This window comes from Erythrolamprus reginae, chromosome 7, assembly GCF_031021105.1.
Source record: "Erythrolamprus reginae isolate rEryReg1 chromosome 7, rEryReg1.hap1, whole genome shotgun sequence".
In the NCBI taxonomy this organism is placed as follows: domain Eukaryota; kingdom Metazoa; phylum Chordata; class Lepidosauria; order Squamata; family Dipsadidae; genus Erythrolamprus; species Erythrolamprus reginae.
The window spans coordinates 53,109,525-53,130,578 of record NC_091956.1 but is presented as its reverse complement, the minus strand read 5'-3'; the positions used below and the strand labels follow the sequence as shown (position 1 = coordinate 53,130,578).

General features: G+C 42.8%; 2 protein-coding genes across 3 annotated transcripts in view; one reads left to right on the top strand and one right to left on the bottom strand.

The window, feature by feature from the left end:
* The window catches only part of SNX25 (sorting nexin 25), a 61,422-nt gene extending 49,328 nt beyond the window's left edge, over nt 1–12,094 (bottom strand). Inside the window, exons 1-2 of the mRNA XM_070757548.1 lie at nt 11,295–12,094; nt 4,352–4,436 (exon numbers count right to left, since the gene is read on the bottom strand). Of these exons, the coding sequence (XP_070613649.1) occupies nt 4,352–4,436; nt 11,295–11,840 (631 nt within the window). The 5' untranslated portion in view covers nt 11,841–12,094. The remainder of the gene's footprint in view (nt 1–4,351; nt 4,437–11,294) is intronic.
* Nucleotides 12,095–13,671: 1,577 nt separating this feature from the next.
* Nucleotides 13,672–21,054, top strand: part of CFAP97 (cilia and flagella associated protein 97) — a 31,819-nt gene continuing 24,436 nt past the window's right edge. The window contains exon 1 of one of the 2 annotated variants that reach the window (XM_070757558.1): nt 13,672–14,191. The gene's annotated coding sequence lies outside the window, so the exon portion shown is untranslated. Of the gene's footprint in view, nt 14,192–14,422; nt 14,711–21,054 lie in introns of those variants that run through there. The other variant, XM_070757559.1, reaches the window with a different exon arrangement.

The following is a 21,054-nucleotide window of genomic DNA, read 5'->3' as shown; positions in this document are numbered from 1 at the left end:
TTGATTGAAATAATATATAACCATGCTTTTCCATCTATTGTAACTCCTTATTTCTATAATTCCCTGGGAACCAAGGTCTTCTACTCTGGTTGCTCTTACCTCTCACCATCTCAAAATTGGTTTTATAAGGAGTGGCTGCACCAAAGCGAGATCCTACACCTGGTTTTCCCCTCAATATTCATGAAGGTTCCATATGAACAGTACCAAATACTCATGAACTCTTCTAAATGATCAATGCTAAATCAATATATCTAACATTCCAGCAATGATTATCATCATAGAGTAAGGGTGTCATAGAACAAAACAATACATTGTTGTACAGCATCATAAGCAAAACCAAGTTTTGTTCTAGGAAAAAATTATCAATTATCATTTCACTAAAATGTGGGTGATGGTGGCCAGTGCATGATACATCCAGCCCACAGGCCGCAAGTTTGATACCCCTTTTATAGAGAAAAATACTGTATGTTGTTGCTGGTCCTGTTTTTTTCTGAATAAATTGCTTCCTCCAAATCTTTCATTTTAATCATGTGTTTCATAAGATAAGGAAACTCTTGAGGGTAGGTAATGCTTATTATATCAACCTTGTTTTCCTAAATTAAAACTTCTTTTTTATTCCTTATATCTGTATAAGGACACTGGAATCTATTGGTCATATAATCTGACTTTTCTGTATTTACATGATCTGTTTTTTCTTTCACAATCTTAAAATCAGGGAATGTTTAATGAAGCTGACCGGAAGGATATCACACACACAAAAAGTTTTTTAAAAAATTCCAATCAACCCTGGAAATAGATTATTTCATGATCAGATGGCCACTAACTTGGACAGGTTTAAGAAAGGACTGGATAAATTCAAAGATGACAATCTATCAAGGTTGTTAGTCTTAAAACTCAATGTAATCTCTACTTGGGGTTGCATGTTTCCAAATCATTGCAGGGGAACAATCATTGGAAAGAGGATATACCATATATACTCGAGTATAAGCCGACCCGAGTATAAGCCGAGGCACCAATTTTTGCCACAAAAACTGGGAAAACGTATTGACCCGAGTATAAGCCGAGGTTAGAAAATGCAGTGGCTACTGGTAACTTATAAAAATGGAAAACAATAAAATTACATTAATTGAGACATGTTTTAGAATATTTATTTTAAAGAAAACCAGTAAACTAGCTCTGTAAATTTAAAAGAGGGTAAACAAATTAACAATATTAACAATAAATTAAAAAGTAAAAAAAGTAGCTCGATCAGGAACAAAGCTAAAACCTAAGAGTTAAAATCCTTCAAAACTGGATTCCTTCTCATCATTAATTGGATTTACATTATTGTTCTGTTTTTATATATGCTGTGAGCCACCCTGAGTCCTTGGAGAGGGATTGCATACAAATCCAATTAAATAAACAAACAAACAAACAAACAAACAAATAAATAAATAAGTGTATCCAAAGAAGAGCTTCAGCATTAGCTGCTGTGAGGTTATCAGCATAGAAAACCAAATAGATAGATAGATAGATAGATAGATAGATAGATAGATAGATAGATAGATAGATAGATAGATAGATAGATAATAGATAGAAATAGATACAGATAGATAGATAGATAGATAGATAGATATAGATAGAAAGATAGATAGACAGACAGACAGACAGATAGAAAAATAGATAGATAGATAGATAGATAGATAGATAGATAGATAGATAGATAGATAGAAATAGATACAGATAGATAGATAGATAGATAGATAGATAGATAGATAGAAAAATAGTTAGATAGAAAAATAGATAGATAGATAGATAGATAGATAGACAGATAGATATAGATAGAAATATAGATAGACAGACAGATAGAAAAATAGATAGATAGATAGATAGATAGAAAGAAATAGATACAGATAGATAGATAGATAGATAGATAGATAGAAAAATAGATAGATAGAAAAATAGATAGATAGAAAGATAGACAGATAGAAAAAGAATTCCTGTCTAGCTCTGCCTCATAACACATTATTAGATCCTATCCAAGCAAGGACAGCAACTACCACAAAATACCATTTTTTAAACAGTTTAAATCCTTTCAAAGGAGGGGGAGGCGAATCTGACAGCAGGGGGCCTTTTTAATCCGACTAAGGGCAATGCAAAGAGAGCAAGGAATAGTTACTCACCATTGCTTTTTTCCCCTCTCGGTTGTAGCAAATGGCTGCCTCATTTGCTTGAGCTAGGGAGAGGAACTACAGCGTGCGAGAGGGGACAAAAGCTGGTGCCTCCTCGCTCTGGCTCAAGCAATGGCGCCCTCGTGTGGTGACTTTGTCAATGACCCGAGTATAAGCCGAGGCTGTGTTTTTCAGCCCATTTTTTGGGCTAAAAAACTCGGCTTATACTCGAGTATATACAGTATATCTAATTCATCCCTATAATCACTCCAGAAATATCGAATTAGCTACTGTGAGAAAATAAATGCCAGACTAAAATGGATCGTGGCACAATCCACTCTCATTTAGTCACAGGAACTGACTTCAGCAGTATAGAATTATCAGCTTTGTCAATTTGAATCTTATAATAGAAGCCAGCAGAATAGACAATAAGAAAACACACTAAAAAATATTCTGATAATAGCTACCCTTCACATCTTCAGCTGCCAAATACTTGAATGGTACTGTCCAGAAAATTATCTAGTACAGTGATGGTGAAACTTTTTTCCCCGGGGTGCTGAAAGAGCGTAGGTGTGCACTATCGTGCATGCACGAATGCCTATACCCATCATTCAATGCCTGGCGAGGGCGAAAACAGTTTCCTACACCCCCTGGCCCTCTGGAGGCCCTCTGGAGGCCCCCTGGAGGCCCTCTGGAGGCCGGAAACTACCTGTTTCTCAATTTCTGGTGGGCCCAGTAGATTCATATTTCACCCTTCCCACGCTCCAAAGGCTTCTCTGGGGCAGGGTAAAAACACATTCCTCCATCCCCCTGGAGGCTCTCTGGAAGCCAAAAATGCCCTCCCAGAGCCTCTGTGTGAGCCAAAAATCAGCTGGTCAGCACACACATGCACGCTGGAGCTGAGCTAGGGCAACGGCTCGTGTGTCAGCAGATATGACTCTGCGTGCCATCACTGATCTAGTAACTCCCAAATTTGGCACAGACTCCCATAGATACTACATATTATACAGGGCAAATTTAGATACTTGGGGTATGATTTCTTGGAAAAACTAATGAGACCAATCAAAAATATTAAATGAAAAACACTAGCCATAATATATAACCATGATGCCGATTTTGGCACGTGGAGCCTTATCTGAGGGCACAAGAGACATTGCACTATCTCAGCTCCACTCTAGATACTTTTTTTCCTAACCTGTAGAAAAAAAATTACTGTATTTTTCAGAGCATAAGACGCAACATTTCCCTCCCTAAAAGAGGCTGACAGGTGCGTCTTATATTCTGAATATGGCTTCCCCCCCCCCCCCCCCCCAGCCCTAACTAGCTGCTAACAATCTTCCCAGCTCTTACCTTGCCGGCTCATTCATTGTTTCTCTCTGTGAAGAATGTTCTCTCTGTAGGGTTTTTTTCATTCTTGACTTGCTCCGAATGTTTCTTTCCAAACCTAACCAGGTGCTAACCATGTTCCCAGCTCTTACCACTTGCAAGCTCTTCCATTGTTACTCTCTGCGAAGAATGTTTTCCAAGCCCTAAGTCTTTGCAGTGTTTTTTCCATTGCTTTATTTGCTCTGAATGTTTCTGTCCAGATGCTAATGATGTTCCCAGCTCTTACTGGCTTGCAATCTTTTTCATTGTTACTCTCTCGGAATAAAGTTTTTTTTAAGCCCTAACCAGGGGATAAAATAATGTGCTGGCTAAGGACACTAACCAGATGGATACCTGGTAAGCATATTCTTTTCCCTATTTTCCTCCTCAAAAACTAAGCTGTGCCTTATACTTCAGTGCGTCTTATGCTCCAGAAAATACAGTATATATATTCCAATTGGTAGAGTTATAATATAAATTTTAAGTATACTTGAGGGAACTTTGTATATTCAATTTATGCCAAATCATATTTACCAGCAGAAGATAGATTTGGACAGAAATCAAATAGCAAAATCTCAGTTGTGTCATTATTTCAATATACAAATGACATAAATCGATGCAAATAATGCAATTGCATCTTTTCCATATTGTTATTAAGCAAATTTGGAATAGAAATTCAGATTTGAGTCTATAATATTGAAATCTGGTAAACAGAGGTTTTAACTATTTATGATGAAAATAAAAGATGTTGAAAATTGATGCTGAATGGTTCAAATTTGAGCAAGGAGAACAATAAGAGTATGAGATATTTTAAAAGGATCTTAGGAGACTCCTACCTTCTTTAAGAGCTTTGTCCATGTTATGAGAAATTACCACTCTCCTTGGCTGGGCTGGTTCTTGTACATTTCCAGATATGAGGTTCTAAAAGCCAGGGAAAAAAAGCACCTATAATAATAGACATGGTTGAATACTGCATAGAACAAGAATTGACTAATGCATCAAACACTAATTGGAAGACTGATATAATGTACAAATTATTAAGAACAAGTTAGGCTAATTAAATAATAATAAGGAATTTCCTTATAAATAAAGGAATTTCCTTCCAAGCTAATATCGACATTTTTACCATATCTGAATTTGCTTTTTAAAAACTCATTCAATAGATTATATGAACATTTTTTTAAAAAATCAGTTACCGGTATTTATATCCTAACTTTTGTATCTTTCTTTCCTAAAGTGTCTATATGAAATATAAATTGTAAATAAAATGTGGTAATCTACTACAATACTTTTAAAACAATGTTTGAAAATAAAGTACTGTATACTCCTATACATAACCCAAAAAGGCAAATACTGTATCAATATTTTTTAACTGAAAGACATAGGATACATAGGTTCTCTCTTATTCTTACTTATTACTGTAACATCTATAACTTACTAAATATCTATGGGACCACCAACCCAAAAGATGTGCTGCTGAGTGCCCCAAGTCTCTCCACTACTTTGTCCAGCACTACTAATGCTTCACTGGCCACAGAACAGCTGATTAAGTGAGCCAGGCAATTCTTTTGCTGCTAATGGGGAAGATTTTTTTTAAATTTACTTATCAGTGTGGTCCTTTCCCCTCTACACATTGCTCAAGCCTGCAGATTAATGATTTAAAATACTAGTTTGTTTTCAAAGCACTCATGAACATTTTAAATGTTTCCCCAAGAACATACAAAAAAATCTTGACATGATAAAAGTAGACAATTACATAAAAATAGGCAGAATATTTTGTGAAAAAAGTGAATCTAAAAGAATATTAAAACTGCAAGCAAGTATTATAAAGGGGCACCCAAAAAGTGAGAACTATGCAAAAGTATGATTTTTTTTCATAGCTGAGCTGCATTATCAGATCTGAAGCTGTCAGTCCAAGGTTAGAAATCTTTAGGCAGTCAATTGCCCCTCTATCCTATCTGAATGGTTTCTACAAGGAACTATTGAAACCTTCAAGAAACCTTCATTCTTGAAATCAAGAAGGTGAAAGGAATGTTGGGTCATTATCCAAAGATAAGAATTATCAGCAAACTACGGTAAGTCTCACTTAAGAAAGTGTTTGTATTACTAAGACCCAATTAATTATGTAAATACACAAATCAATAAAAGAATTGCTGAGAATAATGAATAATCTTTCACACAAAAACAACAACTGCTAAAGATTCAAGACTTCTGGCTAGCAACCACAATATGTTGCTGGTTTGAAGCTCCTGTGGACTTATATGCAATATTGTTCCACAAGAAGCAGGTGGAATATATTAGAAGGATCTTCAAAACGTTGATTTCCGATGAGGCTGTATTAGTAGCAATGTATTTTTAAATTTTGAGAATAACAGCACTCACTTTTAGAAAACATCACCTCCAAGTATAGACATTACATTAATAATAGATATGAAGTCTGCTAATTATGGTCAACACATCTGATATCATAAAAATTATCCATTCAAGGCGCAAAAACAACAAACCAATAAGCAAGATAGTCATATTGACAATTATCTGTAGCAAACTATATTCTATAACTTAACATATACATGGCAAACATACAAAAAGCACATTGTGCACTGATTAATACATTAGCACTCATAATATTGATACTCATCTAATAAATGCACATAACTATTAATTGCAGTTAGAAATATTTATTATTTATTTATTTATTTATTGGATTTGTATGCCGCCCCTCTCCAGAGACTCGGGGCGGCTAACAGCGACAATAAAACAGTGTACAATAGTAATTTGGTATTGATGATTAAAAATCAATTAATATAAAAACCAAACATACATACATACATACCATGCATAGAATTGTAAAGGCCTAGGGGGAAAGAGGATCTCAATTCCCCCATGTAAGATAATAAATATGTGCATATATACAACACACAAAAGTTGCTTTTCAAATTGAGATTCTAATTGATATAGAATCAGATTCATTAAGAAGATTTTACCTTTGATATCTGCAGCTTTCTTCAGATATAATTTTTATATAAAATTTACGAACTTTTAGCACTCAAGAAAACCATGTTCAATCTAGAGTACTACATGTAATCAAAACCATTTTTAAAAAGTTTACACATCAAGGGGCATAAAGAAAGTAACAGCATTTAACTGATGATTACTCGGTCACCCAAGTAATCCAAATGGGTGTGGAGCAGAGATGAAATCTACTTCCTTTCCCTATCGGTTCAGAACAGCATGCTTCACATTTTTTCACCCACGCTCCACTCTTGCGCACACTTTTTCACCCTCTGTGAATGTGCAGAATGCTTTATGCATGCACAGAGAGTTTTTAAAAAAGAAAATGGTGACGTCCGAATGGGAGGGCGAAGTCATGCGCTGCCACTGTTACTGGTCCTCCAAACCATTGGTCGCCCACGGCTACTGGTACCCCTGCACTGGGCCGAACCAATAGCTTTTCACCATTGGTGTGGAGCCTTCTTGGAACTGTTATAAGGACCATGTTATAGAATGGAGATAGATGTCATATCCCTCCTTCTCTATTGAGAGAGGGCTATTCAATTTTGACCTAGATGGCCTCTTTGACCCTTCTTTCAAACCAGCAGGCCTCTGTCTAAAATTTATTTATTTATTTATTTATTTATTTATTTAGTTAGTTAGTTAGTCCAATACACAATGAGGGTTTTAGTGGGTATATATATATATAGACAGTAAAATACAAGATGACGGTTATAGAGGAGATACTCATAGTAAAATATATCTAAGAAAGAATAGAAGATATAGTAATAGAACATATCAATGAAAGAATAGAAGAAGAGATATAGGAATAGAAGAAAGGTACTGTATAGGAGATATAGGAGAGCATGTATGTAGACATAGCTGTCTTCAAATCTTTCTCTTTGTATTATCCCACAAGTGCTACCTTGCTAGCTCTACTTCTCTGTGGGAAATAAAAGTAGCCAGTCAGCTAACTTAATGACTAAAAGAGAACTGAACCTTGGCTTCCTTAATCAAAATCCAACACTTTAATTGCCATATAATTAAATCTATTGCACACAATGGATTCAAACTCAATGTAAACCGCTTGAAACTCGACTGCAGAAAATACGACTTCAGCAACAGAGTGATCAATGCCTGGAACGCACTACCTGACTCTGTGGTTTCTTCCCCAAACCCCAAAAACTTTAACCTCAAACTTCTATAGTCAACTTCACCCCATTCCTAAGAGGTCTATAAGAAGCATATATACCCTAAGCGCACCATCGTGCCTACCATCCCTGTCTTATTGTCCTATTGTCCAAATTTACCTATACCTACTTTGCTTTTGTTTATATGTTGATATCAATACCTGCTACCTTGTACATGTTTTGACAAAATAAATAAATAAATAAAATAAATAAATAAAATAAAATAAATACCCCAGTGGCTCTTTTTTTCAATAAGTGATAAACATTTTCATTTCATTTATACCATAGTATCCTGTGTGTCCAAAACAAGTTGACTTTACTACATAAATATTCTCAAATTAATTTTACTTGCATTTTAGAACTAGAAGGATCCAAATTCTAAACCTATTTCTAAGTAAACACCTTACATTTGTTTCAATATAGAATTGTTGATTCAATAGTTTTAAAATTTGGGATTCATAAGAGATGTTAGCTTAAAATAATTAAATAAAAGCACATTTAACCAAGAAAATCTCTATGGCAGTCCTAAACTCTGCCATAGCATACCTGCAAATGTGTATATTAACCCCCTACCTGTCTCATTCAAACAAACTTTAAACATATTCTTTCCCTTAGGCCGGTGGTTCTTAACCTTTCTAATGTCGCGATCCCTTAATACAGTTCCTCATGTTGTGTTGACCCCCAAGCATAAGACTTCTCCCATGGTGTTAGGCCAGCGATGGCGAACCTATGGCACAGGTGCCACAGATGGCACACGGAGCCATATCTGCTGGCACGCAAGCCGTTGCCCTAGCTCAGCTCCAACGTAAATGTGTGTGCTGGCCAGCTGATTTTTGGCTCACACAGAGACTCCGGGAGGGCATTTTTGCCTCCCAGAGGGCTTTGGAGGGATGGGGAGGGCGTTTTTAACCCTCCCCCGGCTCCAGGGAAGCCTTTGGAGCAGTGGTTCTCAAGCTGGGAGTCGGGATCCCTTTGGGGATCGAACAATCATTTCACAGGGGTCGCCTAAGACCATGGGAAAAGACAATTTTTCATTGGTGTTAGCAACTAAAGCTTCTATTCTGGCACTTCGGAACATATTTTTACAATCCAACCAATCAGGCATTTACAGGGGGGGGTCCCTCTGACTTCTTGCCAATCAGCTTAAAGATCTGTTGGAAGAATTGGTGCTAAACTTATACTTGGGGGTCACCACAAGATGAGGAACTGTATTAAGGGGTCGTGGCATTAGAAAGGTTGAGAACCACTGCTTTGGAGCCTCAAGATGGTAAAACATGAGCCTATTGGGCCCACCAGAAGTTGGGAAAGAGGCTGTTTCCATCCTCCAGAAGGCCTCCAAGGGGTGGGGGAAGCTTTTTTCGACCAGGCATTGAATTATGGGTGTGGATACTCGTGCATGCGTGATAGCGCATGCACATGCTCTTTCGGCACACTAGGGGGAAAAGGTTCACGGTCACTGTCTTAGGCGACCCCTGTGTCCCAATCACTTGGACCTTGAACTAGGGTGGAATGTTTTGCTTCTCCTACAACACTTTAAAGGGATTTTAAAAACCTTTTCAACTGTTATGAACTGTTTCAATATTCTAGGGTGCTCATGGATTTCTGCAAAAATGCTATAGAAATTGAAAGATAAACAGAACTTTATTGCCCAAAAAATTCAGAATGCCCATAGCAGCCTACGCACCACCTTGAAGGAATGTTCATGAAAAAATATGCCCACGTGTAGTTTGTCTATGTGCTAAAGTTATTATTCCATTGTTTCTTTTGACATTTTTTGTTCCAGATTGAAGAGCTAAAACAATTCAAAGAGTTCTGAAAGTTTATATGTTAGCTGTCACGTAGAGGCTCCAGGCACACAGAATCTCTCTTTTAAGTTAAAGGTATGCAATTCTTGAATTGCAATCTCAAGGTTTTTCAGTGGGTTTGCAGTGTTTGTTTTTATTTATGACCCAGAAGTAGTCAAATATGCTTGTCATGCTAGCAAAGTGACCCACAATTATTATTATTATTATTATTATTATTATTATTATTATTTTTATTATTATTATTAATTGGATTTATATCCTCACAGCATATCAAACAATATACTGTACAATGTAGATATCTAGAAAAATTCAATTAATATCGCTAAAAAACTTTTAAAACTCTAATAACACTTAAAATCATTCATTTCCATTCACCCAGCAAGACATACTGTACTACACTTGTCAGCCTACGTGCTAGGGTCTAATGGCCCCAAGCCTGGCAGCACAGATACATCTTTAAACTTTTATAGAAGGCGAGGAGAGTGGGGACAGTGCGAATCTCTGGGGGGAGCTGATTCCAGAGGGCCAGAGCCCACACAGACAAGGCTCTTCCCCTAGGTCCCGCCAAACGACATTGTCTAGTTGAAGGGGGCCTGGAGAAGGCCAACTCTGTGGGACCTAATCCTGCAAGTAGCCCTCCTTTAGCAACTGCCTCGTTTAGTAACCATTCGGTTATGACAACTATTACAGTTGCAGCTTCATTTAGCAACTGCTTTATTCAACAACCGAATTGCCATTTCAATTGTGGTCCCCAAGTAAGGTTTACTTACCTTGCAGAACTGTACTGCAAAAACAAAACCAAACCCTGTGCTGCACTGGCTTCCCAATCACACCAAAGTGTCAGGAAGCTCAATTTTTCTACAGTAACATTGAAGAGAGGGAATATGAAATTCGCACTTGTATCCCTCTCACCGTTGTTTTCCCTCGGCCCTCTGTAACAGGTACAATAGAGCAAGGGGTCTCCAACCTTGGCAACTTGAAGACTCGTGGACTTCAACTCCCAGAATTCCTCAGCCAGCTTTGAGGAACTTTTGGGAGTTGAAGTCCACCCTTCTTCAAATTACCAAGGTTGGACAGCCCTGCAATAAGTAGCTCTAATCTGTTTCAGGCAACAGTGATTTACTGCAAGCCCAGAATATCTGAAGGCCTCTAATCTCCCAATGCTCAGGACAGGTAAGCAGATGGGTGGTCTCAATTGTCACAGCCCCTTGTTTCAGATTTAAGTCCAAAATGAGGGCTTAAACTCAGCCCCTTTTCTATAGTGTGTGGTGTGTGTGTGTATTAGATCCCACCAGCTGTGTGAGTGTGTGTGTGTGTGTGTGTCTGTAAGATCCCACCAGCTCTGTGTGGTGTTTGTGTGAGAGAGAGGGTGTGTGTGTGTATGTGTGTTAGATCCCACTAGCTCTGTGTGGTGTGTGTGTGAGAGAGAGGGGGGTATATTAGATCCCACCAGCTCTGTGTGGTGTGTGTGCTTGTGAGAGAGTGTGTGTGAATTAGATCCATCATCTCTCTCTCTCTCTCTTTCTCTCTCTCTCTGTGTATGTGTGTCTTAGATCCCAGCAGCTCTGTATGGTGTGTGTGTGTGTGAGAGAGAGAGAGAGAGAGAAAGCGTGTGTTTGTGTATTGGATCCCACCAGCTCGCTCTCTCGCTCTCTCTCTGTATGTGTTAGATCCCACCAGCTCTGTGTGGTGTGTGGGTGTGTATGTGTGTGGGTGAGAGAGAGAGAGAGAGAGAGTGGTGTTAGATACAGGGGGGGAGAAGCAACCGAGGTCAAGGGAAAGCGATTGCTTACCCCGGCAGCTTGCCACAACGCCGCCGCGCTCGCTCTTCCCGGGTAACGGCGCTTCCAAGCGGCGAGGAAAGCCGGCGGGGGTCGGAGGCGGTGGCGATTTCGGCTCCCCAGAGCCAGCAAGAACCCGAGCAAGAAGGCGCCGGCAGCACAAACCAGGTACAAGACAAGCCGGAGCAGGAACCAGGCCACGTACAGCTGGCCGCCGACCTCCTCCTCCTTCTCCGGCAGCGGCGGCGGCGGCTTCTGCTGCCCCAGATGGAAGAGGAAGACGGCCAAGCCCACCATCCCCAGTCCGGTGGCCAGGATGGAGCGAGTCCACAGGACAGGAGCCGCCGCCTCCGCTGCCGCCGCCGCCGCCTCTTCTTCGTCCTCTTCGCCGTCGCCTTCGGCCGCGGCTGGGACACTGCTACTCTTCTTGCAGGACTCCCCGCGTCCGGGACTTCTTGGGGCTCCGGTGGTGGCGGAGCCGACGGCAGCGGCGCCCGCGGATTCCACCTGCCCGCTGCCCCGGCCCGAGGAGGTGTTAGCGCCAGTATCGGGGAACATGCTGCTCTAGGAGCCGCCGGGAAGCAGCACATCTCCCGCGCCGGGGCCCTCTTGGGAAAGTCTCGGCTCCCCCGTGGAAGGGGATCTTTTCCCCAACCTCCGGCTTAAGTCCGCGGGCGCGCAGAAGACGACGGCGCTGCTCATGCCCGAGAGGCGCCAAGGGGGAGCGTCCCCGCCTCTTTCTCTCCGCTCCAGACACCAACCAGAGAAGCCAGCTCCGCGCGACTCTCCTCTGAGGCAGCCGAGGCCTCACTGGCTGTTTGCGGGCGGGGAGGAGTGGGGGGGGAGGGAAAGCTCCTGAATGACAGCGGGGCCGGAACCCCAGCCACGTGCGCCGGCCAAGCAAGGCAGAACCAATCGCATAAGAGCAACGAGTAAGCACCGCCTTCTTTTCTTGATTTCCTTTGGTTGAGAGGGACATCCATCTTAGCGCTACCCGGGTTTTGCTTCTCCAAAAAAAAAAGGCTCCCACTAGCGCAGGGGTCTTCATCCTTGGCAAGTTTTTAAGAGTTGTAGACTTCAACTCCCAGAATTCCTCAGCTGCCTGAGGAACTCTGGGAATTGAAGTCCCCAAGCCTTAAAGTTGCCAAGGTTGGAGAATCCTGCGCCAAGTGTCATTTCGAAGCCTTTCGCCGACTCTGCTCTTGGTTGCCGTTTCGATAACGAGCGATTTGCTACGCGCCTCCAAATACGGGGGAGCGGGGAGGGGGGGTTGTCGCTGTAACAGGCCATTTTCTACATTCTTCTATTGCGCAATCCAGGTTTACTCATTCGTGCAAATAATCCTTAGCCCAGTGCAGAATAGGCATGCAGGTGCAGAATAGGTACCTGCAGTGAGGCACGCGATCCCACCACGCACCGAGAAATATTTTCACAGTGGAGTCTTCGATATTCTCAGCTTGATTTTTTAAAATTAATTTTATTAAACACACATAAACATACAACATTCAACAAAAACAAAGCAAGGGTATTATAGCCCCTATATTATACTATATACATTCTATAGTATATAGTATACAGTAATGCATATGTGTGTGTATTTGTATGTTATATATACACAGTATAGTAATAGCAATAGTATAGTATAGCACATATACAGTAGCTTATATACTGTAAGCTTTCATCGGATAGAATCAAACTTTATATTATCCATAACTAAATATATAATATTCCTATCTGTTTGCTTGATCTTTACATATATACATCTTAACTTGATTGCTTTCCGACGCTTCATTACCAGTGTAGGTAACATCTTCGGTTACCTAGTACAGTGTTTCCCAACCTTGTCAACTGGAAGATATCTGGACTTCAACATTCGCTGGCTGGGGAATTCTGGGAGTTGAAGTCCAAATATCTTCCTGTTACCAAGGTTGGGAAACACTGACCTAGTAATTAGCTGTTTTATCAAGTTACGGTTCGCCATCCAGTGGAACCGGCCGGGAAGTAAATGCATCTACCCCAGACTTCTGCAAATTTGCTCACGCAACAAACCAAACCATTATTCATTTTGCCGAGTATCTACCATTACCTGCATTTTCACAACACTGTACTGTATTTACAAACCCTGGTGGCTGTATGTAGTTCTGGCGCTTAACTGTGAAGAAAAATCATTCTATTTTTAACTGGCGCCAAAGTGTTTTAAGCAGTAGTTTTAATTTGTTTTGTTTTTTGGCAACAAAAAGCCTTCGACTCCCGGTATAACCCAGCCAGCATTTCCTAGCACGGGGAATTCTGGAAACTGAAGTCTAGGCATCTTAAAAAATTACCAAGTTTGAAAAACATAATTTTAAAGCGATTTAATCCTCGTGCCTGAAACGCGTTTAAAACTGCCTGCCCAAACTGACCTTAATTTGGGGAAATACCAAATACAAACCTGTCAACGTGACATTAAAGGGGGCCACGCGGTTTAGAGCAGTGTTTCCCAACCTTGGCCACTTGAAGATATTTGGCTGGGGAATTCTGGGAGTTGAAGTCCAAATATCTTCAAGTGGCCAAGGTTGGGAAACACTGGTTTAGAAAACCATATACTGTGTTGACAAAGGTTGTTTGTGAAGATTTGTAAGGCTGAGGCAAACACGGGACGACGGTGCCGGTTTTCGTTTTCGCCGGCTGACCCCGCTTTTTGCCTCGTTTCCAGCGACCGAGACTCCGCGCTCCTCCCTGCTGCACGGCAAGGGTACCTCAGCGGGCCAACGCGGAGACGGAAGCGTTTGTTTCCATCTCTTTCTTTCCCTCCCTTTCCTGGTTACGCAAACACAGCGCGGGCGGGAGAGTCCGGACTCGCTTGCGGGAGAACAGCAGAACTGCGGAGGGAACGCGCGCGAAACGCCTTTCCTTTCTGCTGGGTGCAGGTGAGTATCCAGCCCGTCCCTCGGGCAGGGCCTTCTTCATTCGGGCTCCGTGGCGGGGTCAGGGGCCCAATCGCCCCTCCGCGAAGGGGAATCGATGCGGGCGCACCGCCATTTCGGAATGGAGGGACAGCTCGTTTAGCTTAAGTACCACAGAAGAGCGGGCGACGTTTCTCCCCTTTGCCCGAAGGGGCTATTGCCTCCGTAAATAGCCAACCTGAATGCAGCAGATCTGTTGCACGAGGCTGGTTATCTTACGGCTAAGTTTTCTTTTACACGTGCAACTTGCAACTAACGGGCATTGTTCTCGGTCTTAAAACAGATGTGGAGGCCGTCAGGTATTTTGGTAAAACTGCAGAAAGGGCTGAGGGGCTCGGGGCGGATCTGACTCCTGAGACGACTAACCGTTCCAAATTGAGCCCCAAACTTGCCTCTCTTGTCGGTAAAACGGCGGAGTTTATCCATTTAGTTGTAAGGACACACACTGAGGACAGCTCCTGCTTCGGGGTGTTTTCTTAGAAGGTTTGTATTCAGGGCTGTATTCCCTTGAGCAGAGAAGATGACTGGGTTTTGCAACGCACTAAAAATAAGGCGCGTTTTGGGGTATTTTTGCTACCTCATACACTGCTCAAAAAAATAAAGGGAACACTTAAAAATATAACTTCAAGTAAATCAAACTTCTGTGAAATCATATTGTCCACTTAGGAAGCAACACTGATTGACAGTCAATTTCACACGCTGTTGTGCAAATGAAATACAGTATTCAATGAGAGTATTTCATTCATTCAGATCTAGGATGTGTTATTTGAGTGTTCCCTTCATTTTTTTGAGCAGTGCAAATTATGTGTCGATGCAATGCATGAATTCAATGCAAAAATAAGCACTTTGCCCATAAGATCTCTTTTGGTCATTTGTAGATCATGGGAGGAGAGCAAACACTACCATTTCAAGGTGCATATCATTTTTAATTTCTTTGACCCAGGGGTCTTTAGCCTTGTGGTTTGTGAACTTCAACTCTCAATTCCTGGCTTAGTCCATTATAGCTTCTTGCAAGAAGAAAATTGGGTGGGAGGAAAAATATACCTTACTAGGGATAAATGTTGCTTTTTTGCTTGTTGTGATCCTCTCCCCAAAACCTCAGATTGGTTTATCTCCCTTGATGTGAAGAGATAAGAACAACAGAAATGATTGTTCTGCCCTAGCAAAGCAACATGTGTTAGAAAAACCTTTTTCTGTGTAATGGAGTCTCCTACACAAGGTTGGTTGTGCAGAATGGCTCATGAGTAAAATTTTAACAACGATTTAAACATGGAGTTTATTCCTTTTTTTAAAAAACCAAAACTGAAGTAGACCCAGAGACAGGGTTTGAGCAATCGGTACTTTTATTCAGCTCAGAGAACAAGTGACAGCTCAGCAAGGTAAAGTGACAGTTCAGCGAGTACCGACTGGCTCTGCAGGGAGAAACCGCTTCTTTTATACTTTTGCGGTTCCCGCCAAAGCGAGAGCCGGCCGCGTCTGAGCCAATCAGGAGCGACTTCCTGCTTGGGCTCAGACAGCGCTGGAAAAGAGGAACAAACTATTTACAGCGTTACAAGGTAGCCATTCCAGGATACAACACCCCTCCCCTCATAGTTGGACTCATCCATCAAGAAAGCCACGTGACGAAGTCGTCCAATCGGTGAGGCCTTCGAGGCTCTCGCGCTGACCTGCGCAGTCCATTTTCTCCTTCGCCACTGACGGTGGAGGATGGCTCGCCGCTGCTCTCCCGGTGCGGCGGACTTGGCCTGGCGGGCCCAACGAAGGCCTCGGAGGACGAGGATGGCTCGGCGTCGCTGGATGGTTCCCCCTGGCCCGATAAGTCTCTTTGCGTGTTTCTTAGTTCGGGCAATGTACAAAAGTCTGTTGAAGGGGGAGAGTCCGAGTCAGCGGGTTGTTGCAATTGGTTTTCAGTTCGTTTCCGAATGTGGTCTATGTGTCGTTTCCACAAACGACCATCCTCCAGTTTAACAATATAAGTCTTGGGTGCGTTTTGCTTAACAATAATTCCCTTCATCCAGTTTACATTTCCATCAAAGCATTTTACATATACATTTTGACCCAAATACATTTCTCTTTCTGGTTTCATGCACATTTGGTTATTATTCACACAGAACCTTGGGTTTAACCTGTCTAATGGTGACCTCAACTTTCTCCCCATCAATAACTCTGCAGGGCTTACATGTGTGTGCGAGTTAGGGGTAATGTGCTGGGTTAATAAGAATTGGTCCAAGTTCTGTTGCACATCTCCAGGGCCTGACCTGTGCAATGCCTCCTTTGCCACCCTTACGTAACGTTCTGCCAACCCGTTAGCCCAGGGCGAGTAAGGCGAGATGAGGGCATGTCTGACCCCTAGGCCATCTAGGAATAATTCGAATTGCCTGGCTGTTAGTTGTGGTCCATTGTCAGACACTAATAGATCAGGGCAACCATGGGATGCAAACAGTCTGCTCAATACCTTGATAGTGGCACTTGTGGTTATGTTGTTCATTGCTATTATTTCCAACCATTTGGAGAAAGCATCAACCACTATTAGGAAGTACTGAGACCCCACTGGGCCAGCAAAATCAATGTGGATCCTAGACCAAGGGCCAGCAGGCTGTTCCCACTCAGCCGGAGTTGTTTTGGGGGGACTGGGCCTAGACTCTTGGCACGGGTCACACTTTGAAACCCAACTTTCAATATCAGCATCAAGCCCTGGCCACCATAAATGCCCCCTTGCTAGGCTCTTCATCCTGACAATCCCAGGATGGCCCACGTGTAACATTTTGAGTACCTTTTCCCTTAGGCGTTTGGGGATGATCACTCTATCCCCCCACAGCAAACAACCTTTTACATATGATAATTCAAGCCTTTTGTTCTTAAAATCACACAATTCAGGTTTAACAATATCATTTTGCCATCCCTTTAGAACACAGTTCACCACTTGTTTAAGGATTTGGTCTTGCTGCGTGTGTGCAGCTACCTCTTTTGCTGTGGTTAGTGGGTTTTCCTCGAGTTCTATCATTAGCACATCTGTGGCAGGAACAGGGTCTTCTACCAAGTCTGCTATGGGGCATCTGCTGAGGCCGTCTGCATGATTGATTTCCTTCCCCCCCTTGTGGGTGAGCTCATACTGATACCCTGAGAGGAAAAGGGCCCATCTGATTAGTCTTGGAGACATAAAAGGTGGAGTGGGCTTGTTGGGGGCTAGCAGGCCTAGTAGGGGTTTGTGGTCAGTGACTAGCTCAAAGCTTCTCCCAAAAATGTAATTGTGAAACTTCTTTACCCCTGCCACTAATGCTAGAGCCTCCTTGTCTAACTGGCTATAATTCCTCTCTGTGCTGGTCATGGTTCTTGAAAAGAATGCTATTGGGGCCTCTGTCTTATTCGGTAGAACGTGAGCTAAGACTCCTCCTATGCCGTACGGCGAAGCGTCGCACGTGAGCCTAATGGGTAGTGAAGCACTATATTGGACTACTACACTTTCAGAAGTTATTAAATTTTTTATTTGAGAAAAAGCTTCACGTTCAGTTTTCCCCCATGTCCAGCGGGCTTCCTTCTGGAGTAAACGATGGAGAGGCTCTGCTACTGTTGCCTTCTGCTTTAAAAAAACGGAATAAAAATTAAGGAGGCCCAAAAATGCCTGCAACTCATTCTTATCTTGTGGCTCTGGGGCTTCTCTAATTGCTCTCAGCTTCTCTGTTGTGGGGTGGATACCTTCCTTATCTATCTTATACCCAAGGAATTCAACACTGTCAGTTCCCCAGACACATTTATCAGGCTTGATTCGTAACCCTTTGTCCTGTAGCCTCTTAAGTACTTCCCTTATTCTTTTGTTCACTTGTCCCTGGTTTTCCCCTGCAATTAAGATGTCATCAAAATATGGAATTGCCCCATTTACCCCTGACAATAGGCGTTCCATGATGCTCTGGAATATTCCTGGGGCTATGCTTACCCCAAACTGTAACCTCGTGCATTTGAAAGCCCCCCTGTGTGTTACAATCGTTTGGGCGTTTGCTGTTTGTTCATCGACCGGAAGCTGCTGGTAAGCCTGGGCCAGGTCGATCTTTGCGAACCTTTTTCCCTCCCCCAGGGAGTGTAAGAGTTGTTGCACGACCGGGATGGGGTAGGGGTGGTGTTGGAGTGCCTTATTCAAGGTTGATTTGTAATCAGCGCAAACTCTTAAAGAGCCATCTGGCTTCAATGGTGTCACTATGGGAGTTTCCCATGGCCCCTGTTCCACAGGGACCAAAATACCTTGACTAATGAGTTTGTCCAGCTGCATGTCCAGCTTGGGGAGAAGCGGAAGGGGAACCCTGCGAGGTTTCAGTCTGACCGGTGGGACCTTGGGGTCGATAGAGAAAGATATAGGGGGTCCCTTATACAATCCCAAGGTGGGGCTGAACACTTCAGGGAACTCTTTCACAAAGTTAGGCATCTTATCACAGTTTACATTACACACACCCGAAATTTCGATCCCCAACGGTTCCATCCACGCTAGACCCAGCAGGGAGTGTTTGGCCCCCGTCACAATAAGCATGGGAAGGGTACATTTCACATTCTTAAAGGCAATAGGTACATTTGCTGTTCCCAGGACCGAGATTACCCCCCCTTGGAAGTCTCTGATCACCAATGAGGTTTGAGTTAAGTCAGCCTTAGACACATTAGGCATGTATAGTTTAAATTTTTCCCAGGGCATGATGGTATATCTCGAGCCCGTATCCAGCTCCATTGAGCAAGGCTGGTTATTTAGTAACAATGAGATAACAATTTTAGCCCCCTTTTTGGTTGCCGTGTTATTCACGGAAAATTTAGAGTTACCTCTATTGTAGTCGCGGTTAGCGCTTGAGTAGTTCCTTTGACCCGAGCTGCGGAACGGTCTCCTTTCTCGCGCTTGGGGGGGTTGGTTTTGAGGTCGCTGGTATTGTTGTGTGGCAAACGTTTCTTCTGGTGCCGTTGCTCTGCATGCGATGGCGATGTGGCCTCTCCGGTTGCAACGGTGGCAAGTAGCGTCTCGGAAGGGGCATCGATGGCGCTGGTGATTTCCCCGGCAGCCCGCGCAGGGGGCTGGGTGAGTAGCTCTAGGATGTCTCGGCTGGTCTTGCAGGAGGAGGCAGTTGTCCCCGTTTCTAGTCGGCTGGCTGAGGTCGTCTGTTCCCTCGGCGCTGGGAGACTCGGCGTTGATTTTGGCAATGATTTCTCGCCTTCCGTGCTCCTTTAGTTCTCTTGCCGCTGCGTCGGCTGCTTCCGCGGTTTGTGCTAATTTAATTACGGTTTGTAGCGTCGGCTCTTCTTCGGTGAGGAGTTTGTTTCTCACCGAGTTGCTCTTCATGCCGAAAACCAAGGCGTCGGTAAGGCGAGCTTCCGGGTCTTGAAACTTGCATTGAGCAAGTACCGTTCGAAGCCGCGTTGTGAATTGGCTGATTGACTCGGTTTCTCTCTGAGCCATCATGTGAAATTGATGCCGGTAAACCATGGCTGGTCTGGTTGGTTTAAAATGGCTCGCTAGTTTCTGTTGAAGGACGTCCCACGCTGTGGCTCTTGCTTGTTCTGGCTCGGTGAGAGTTTGGGCAAGTCTACGGATCTCTGCGCCGCAGTAGTTGAGAAAAATAGCCCGTCTGCGATCGGCTCCGGCGTCCTGCATTCCCGCCGCCTCGAGGAATATCTCGAAGGTGGCCATGTACTCGTCCCATGTCATTTTCTCGGAATCGAAGAGTTCTGGAGCCTGGCCGATCTGGATTTTGTCCATGTTGCACGCGAAGTTCTTCCGTTCGTTCGTCGCCAGTGAAGTAGACCCAGAGACAGGGTTTGAGCAATCGGTACTTTTATTCAGCTCAGAGAACAAGTGACAGCTCAGCAAGGTAAAGTGACAGTTCAGCGAGTACCGACTGGCTCTGCAGGGAGAAACCGCTTCTTTTATACTTTTGCGGTTCCCGCCAAAGCGAGAGCCGGCCGCGTCTGAGCCAATCAGGAGCGACTTCCTGCTTGGGCTCAGACAGCGCTGGAAAAGAGGAACAAACTATTTACAGCGTTACAAGGTAGCCATTCCAGGATACAACAAAAACCCTAAAATAATGGGCTATAACAGTGCTGAAAGAAAACTCACCAGACAGATGAACATTTGGCATTTATCTGTATCAGATATTCTGGTGCCCTTTTGCATTCTTAACAATGATTGAAGGCCCCACAGAGCTTTGGTTTGTGTGGGTTGTATCAATAATTACTGTATTACTGTGTTTTTCCCAAAAATATGCCCTCCCCAAAACCATTTAAATGCATGCTCAGCCAGCCCCCGCCATTTCTCTGGTTAAGGTTAAGGACACAGAACTGGAAATCAGGTAACCGGTTAAGAGGAGTAATGCCTTGTCCCATGTGCCCCCAAACAATAAGATCTCCCTCCAAATAAGGCCAAGTGCTTATTTTGGGGTTCAAAAAAGTATAAGACAGGGTCTCATTTTCAGGGAAATGTACAGAAATTAAAACAAAGATTTTAAAATACTTATCTCCACAGTTCTCAGGGGAGCCCAGACCACACTTTGAGAATCACTGTCTGTCTCATTCATTAACTCCTGGGTCAGATTAACTAAATATTAACTAAATTTGTCATGGCAACTGCAGTTATGTTACTGTCGCCTATATATATACCCAAATAGTTGTAAAGTATTCTCTAAAGCCTTCCTCCCTCACTTTAACAATCCCACACAGCAGTTACATAAGGTGCAAATTTAATTTTAAATGTAATTACTTCTGAGTGTTACATTTCCAAGGAGACAGAAAAATAACTTTTATGTAGGTGTCATATCAGCACAGGCATATGCAGTGTTTTGTAATGATTTCAAGTTATATTT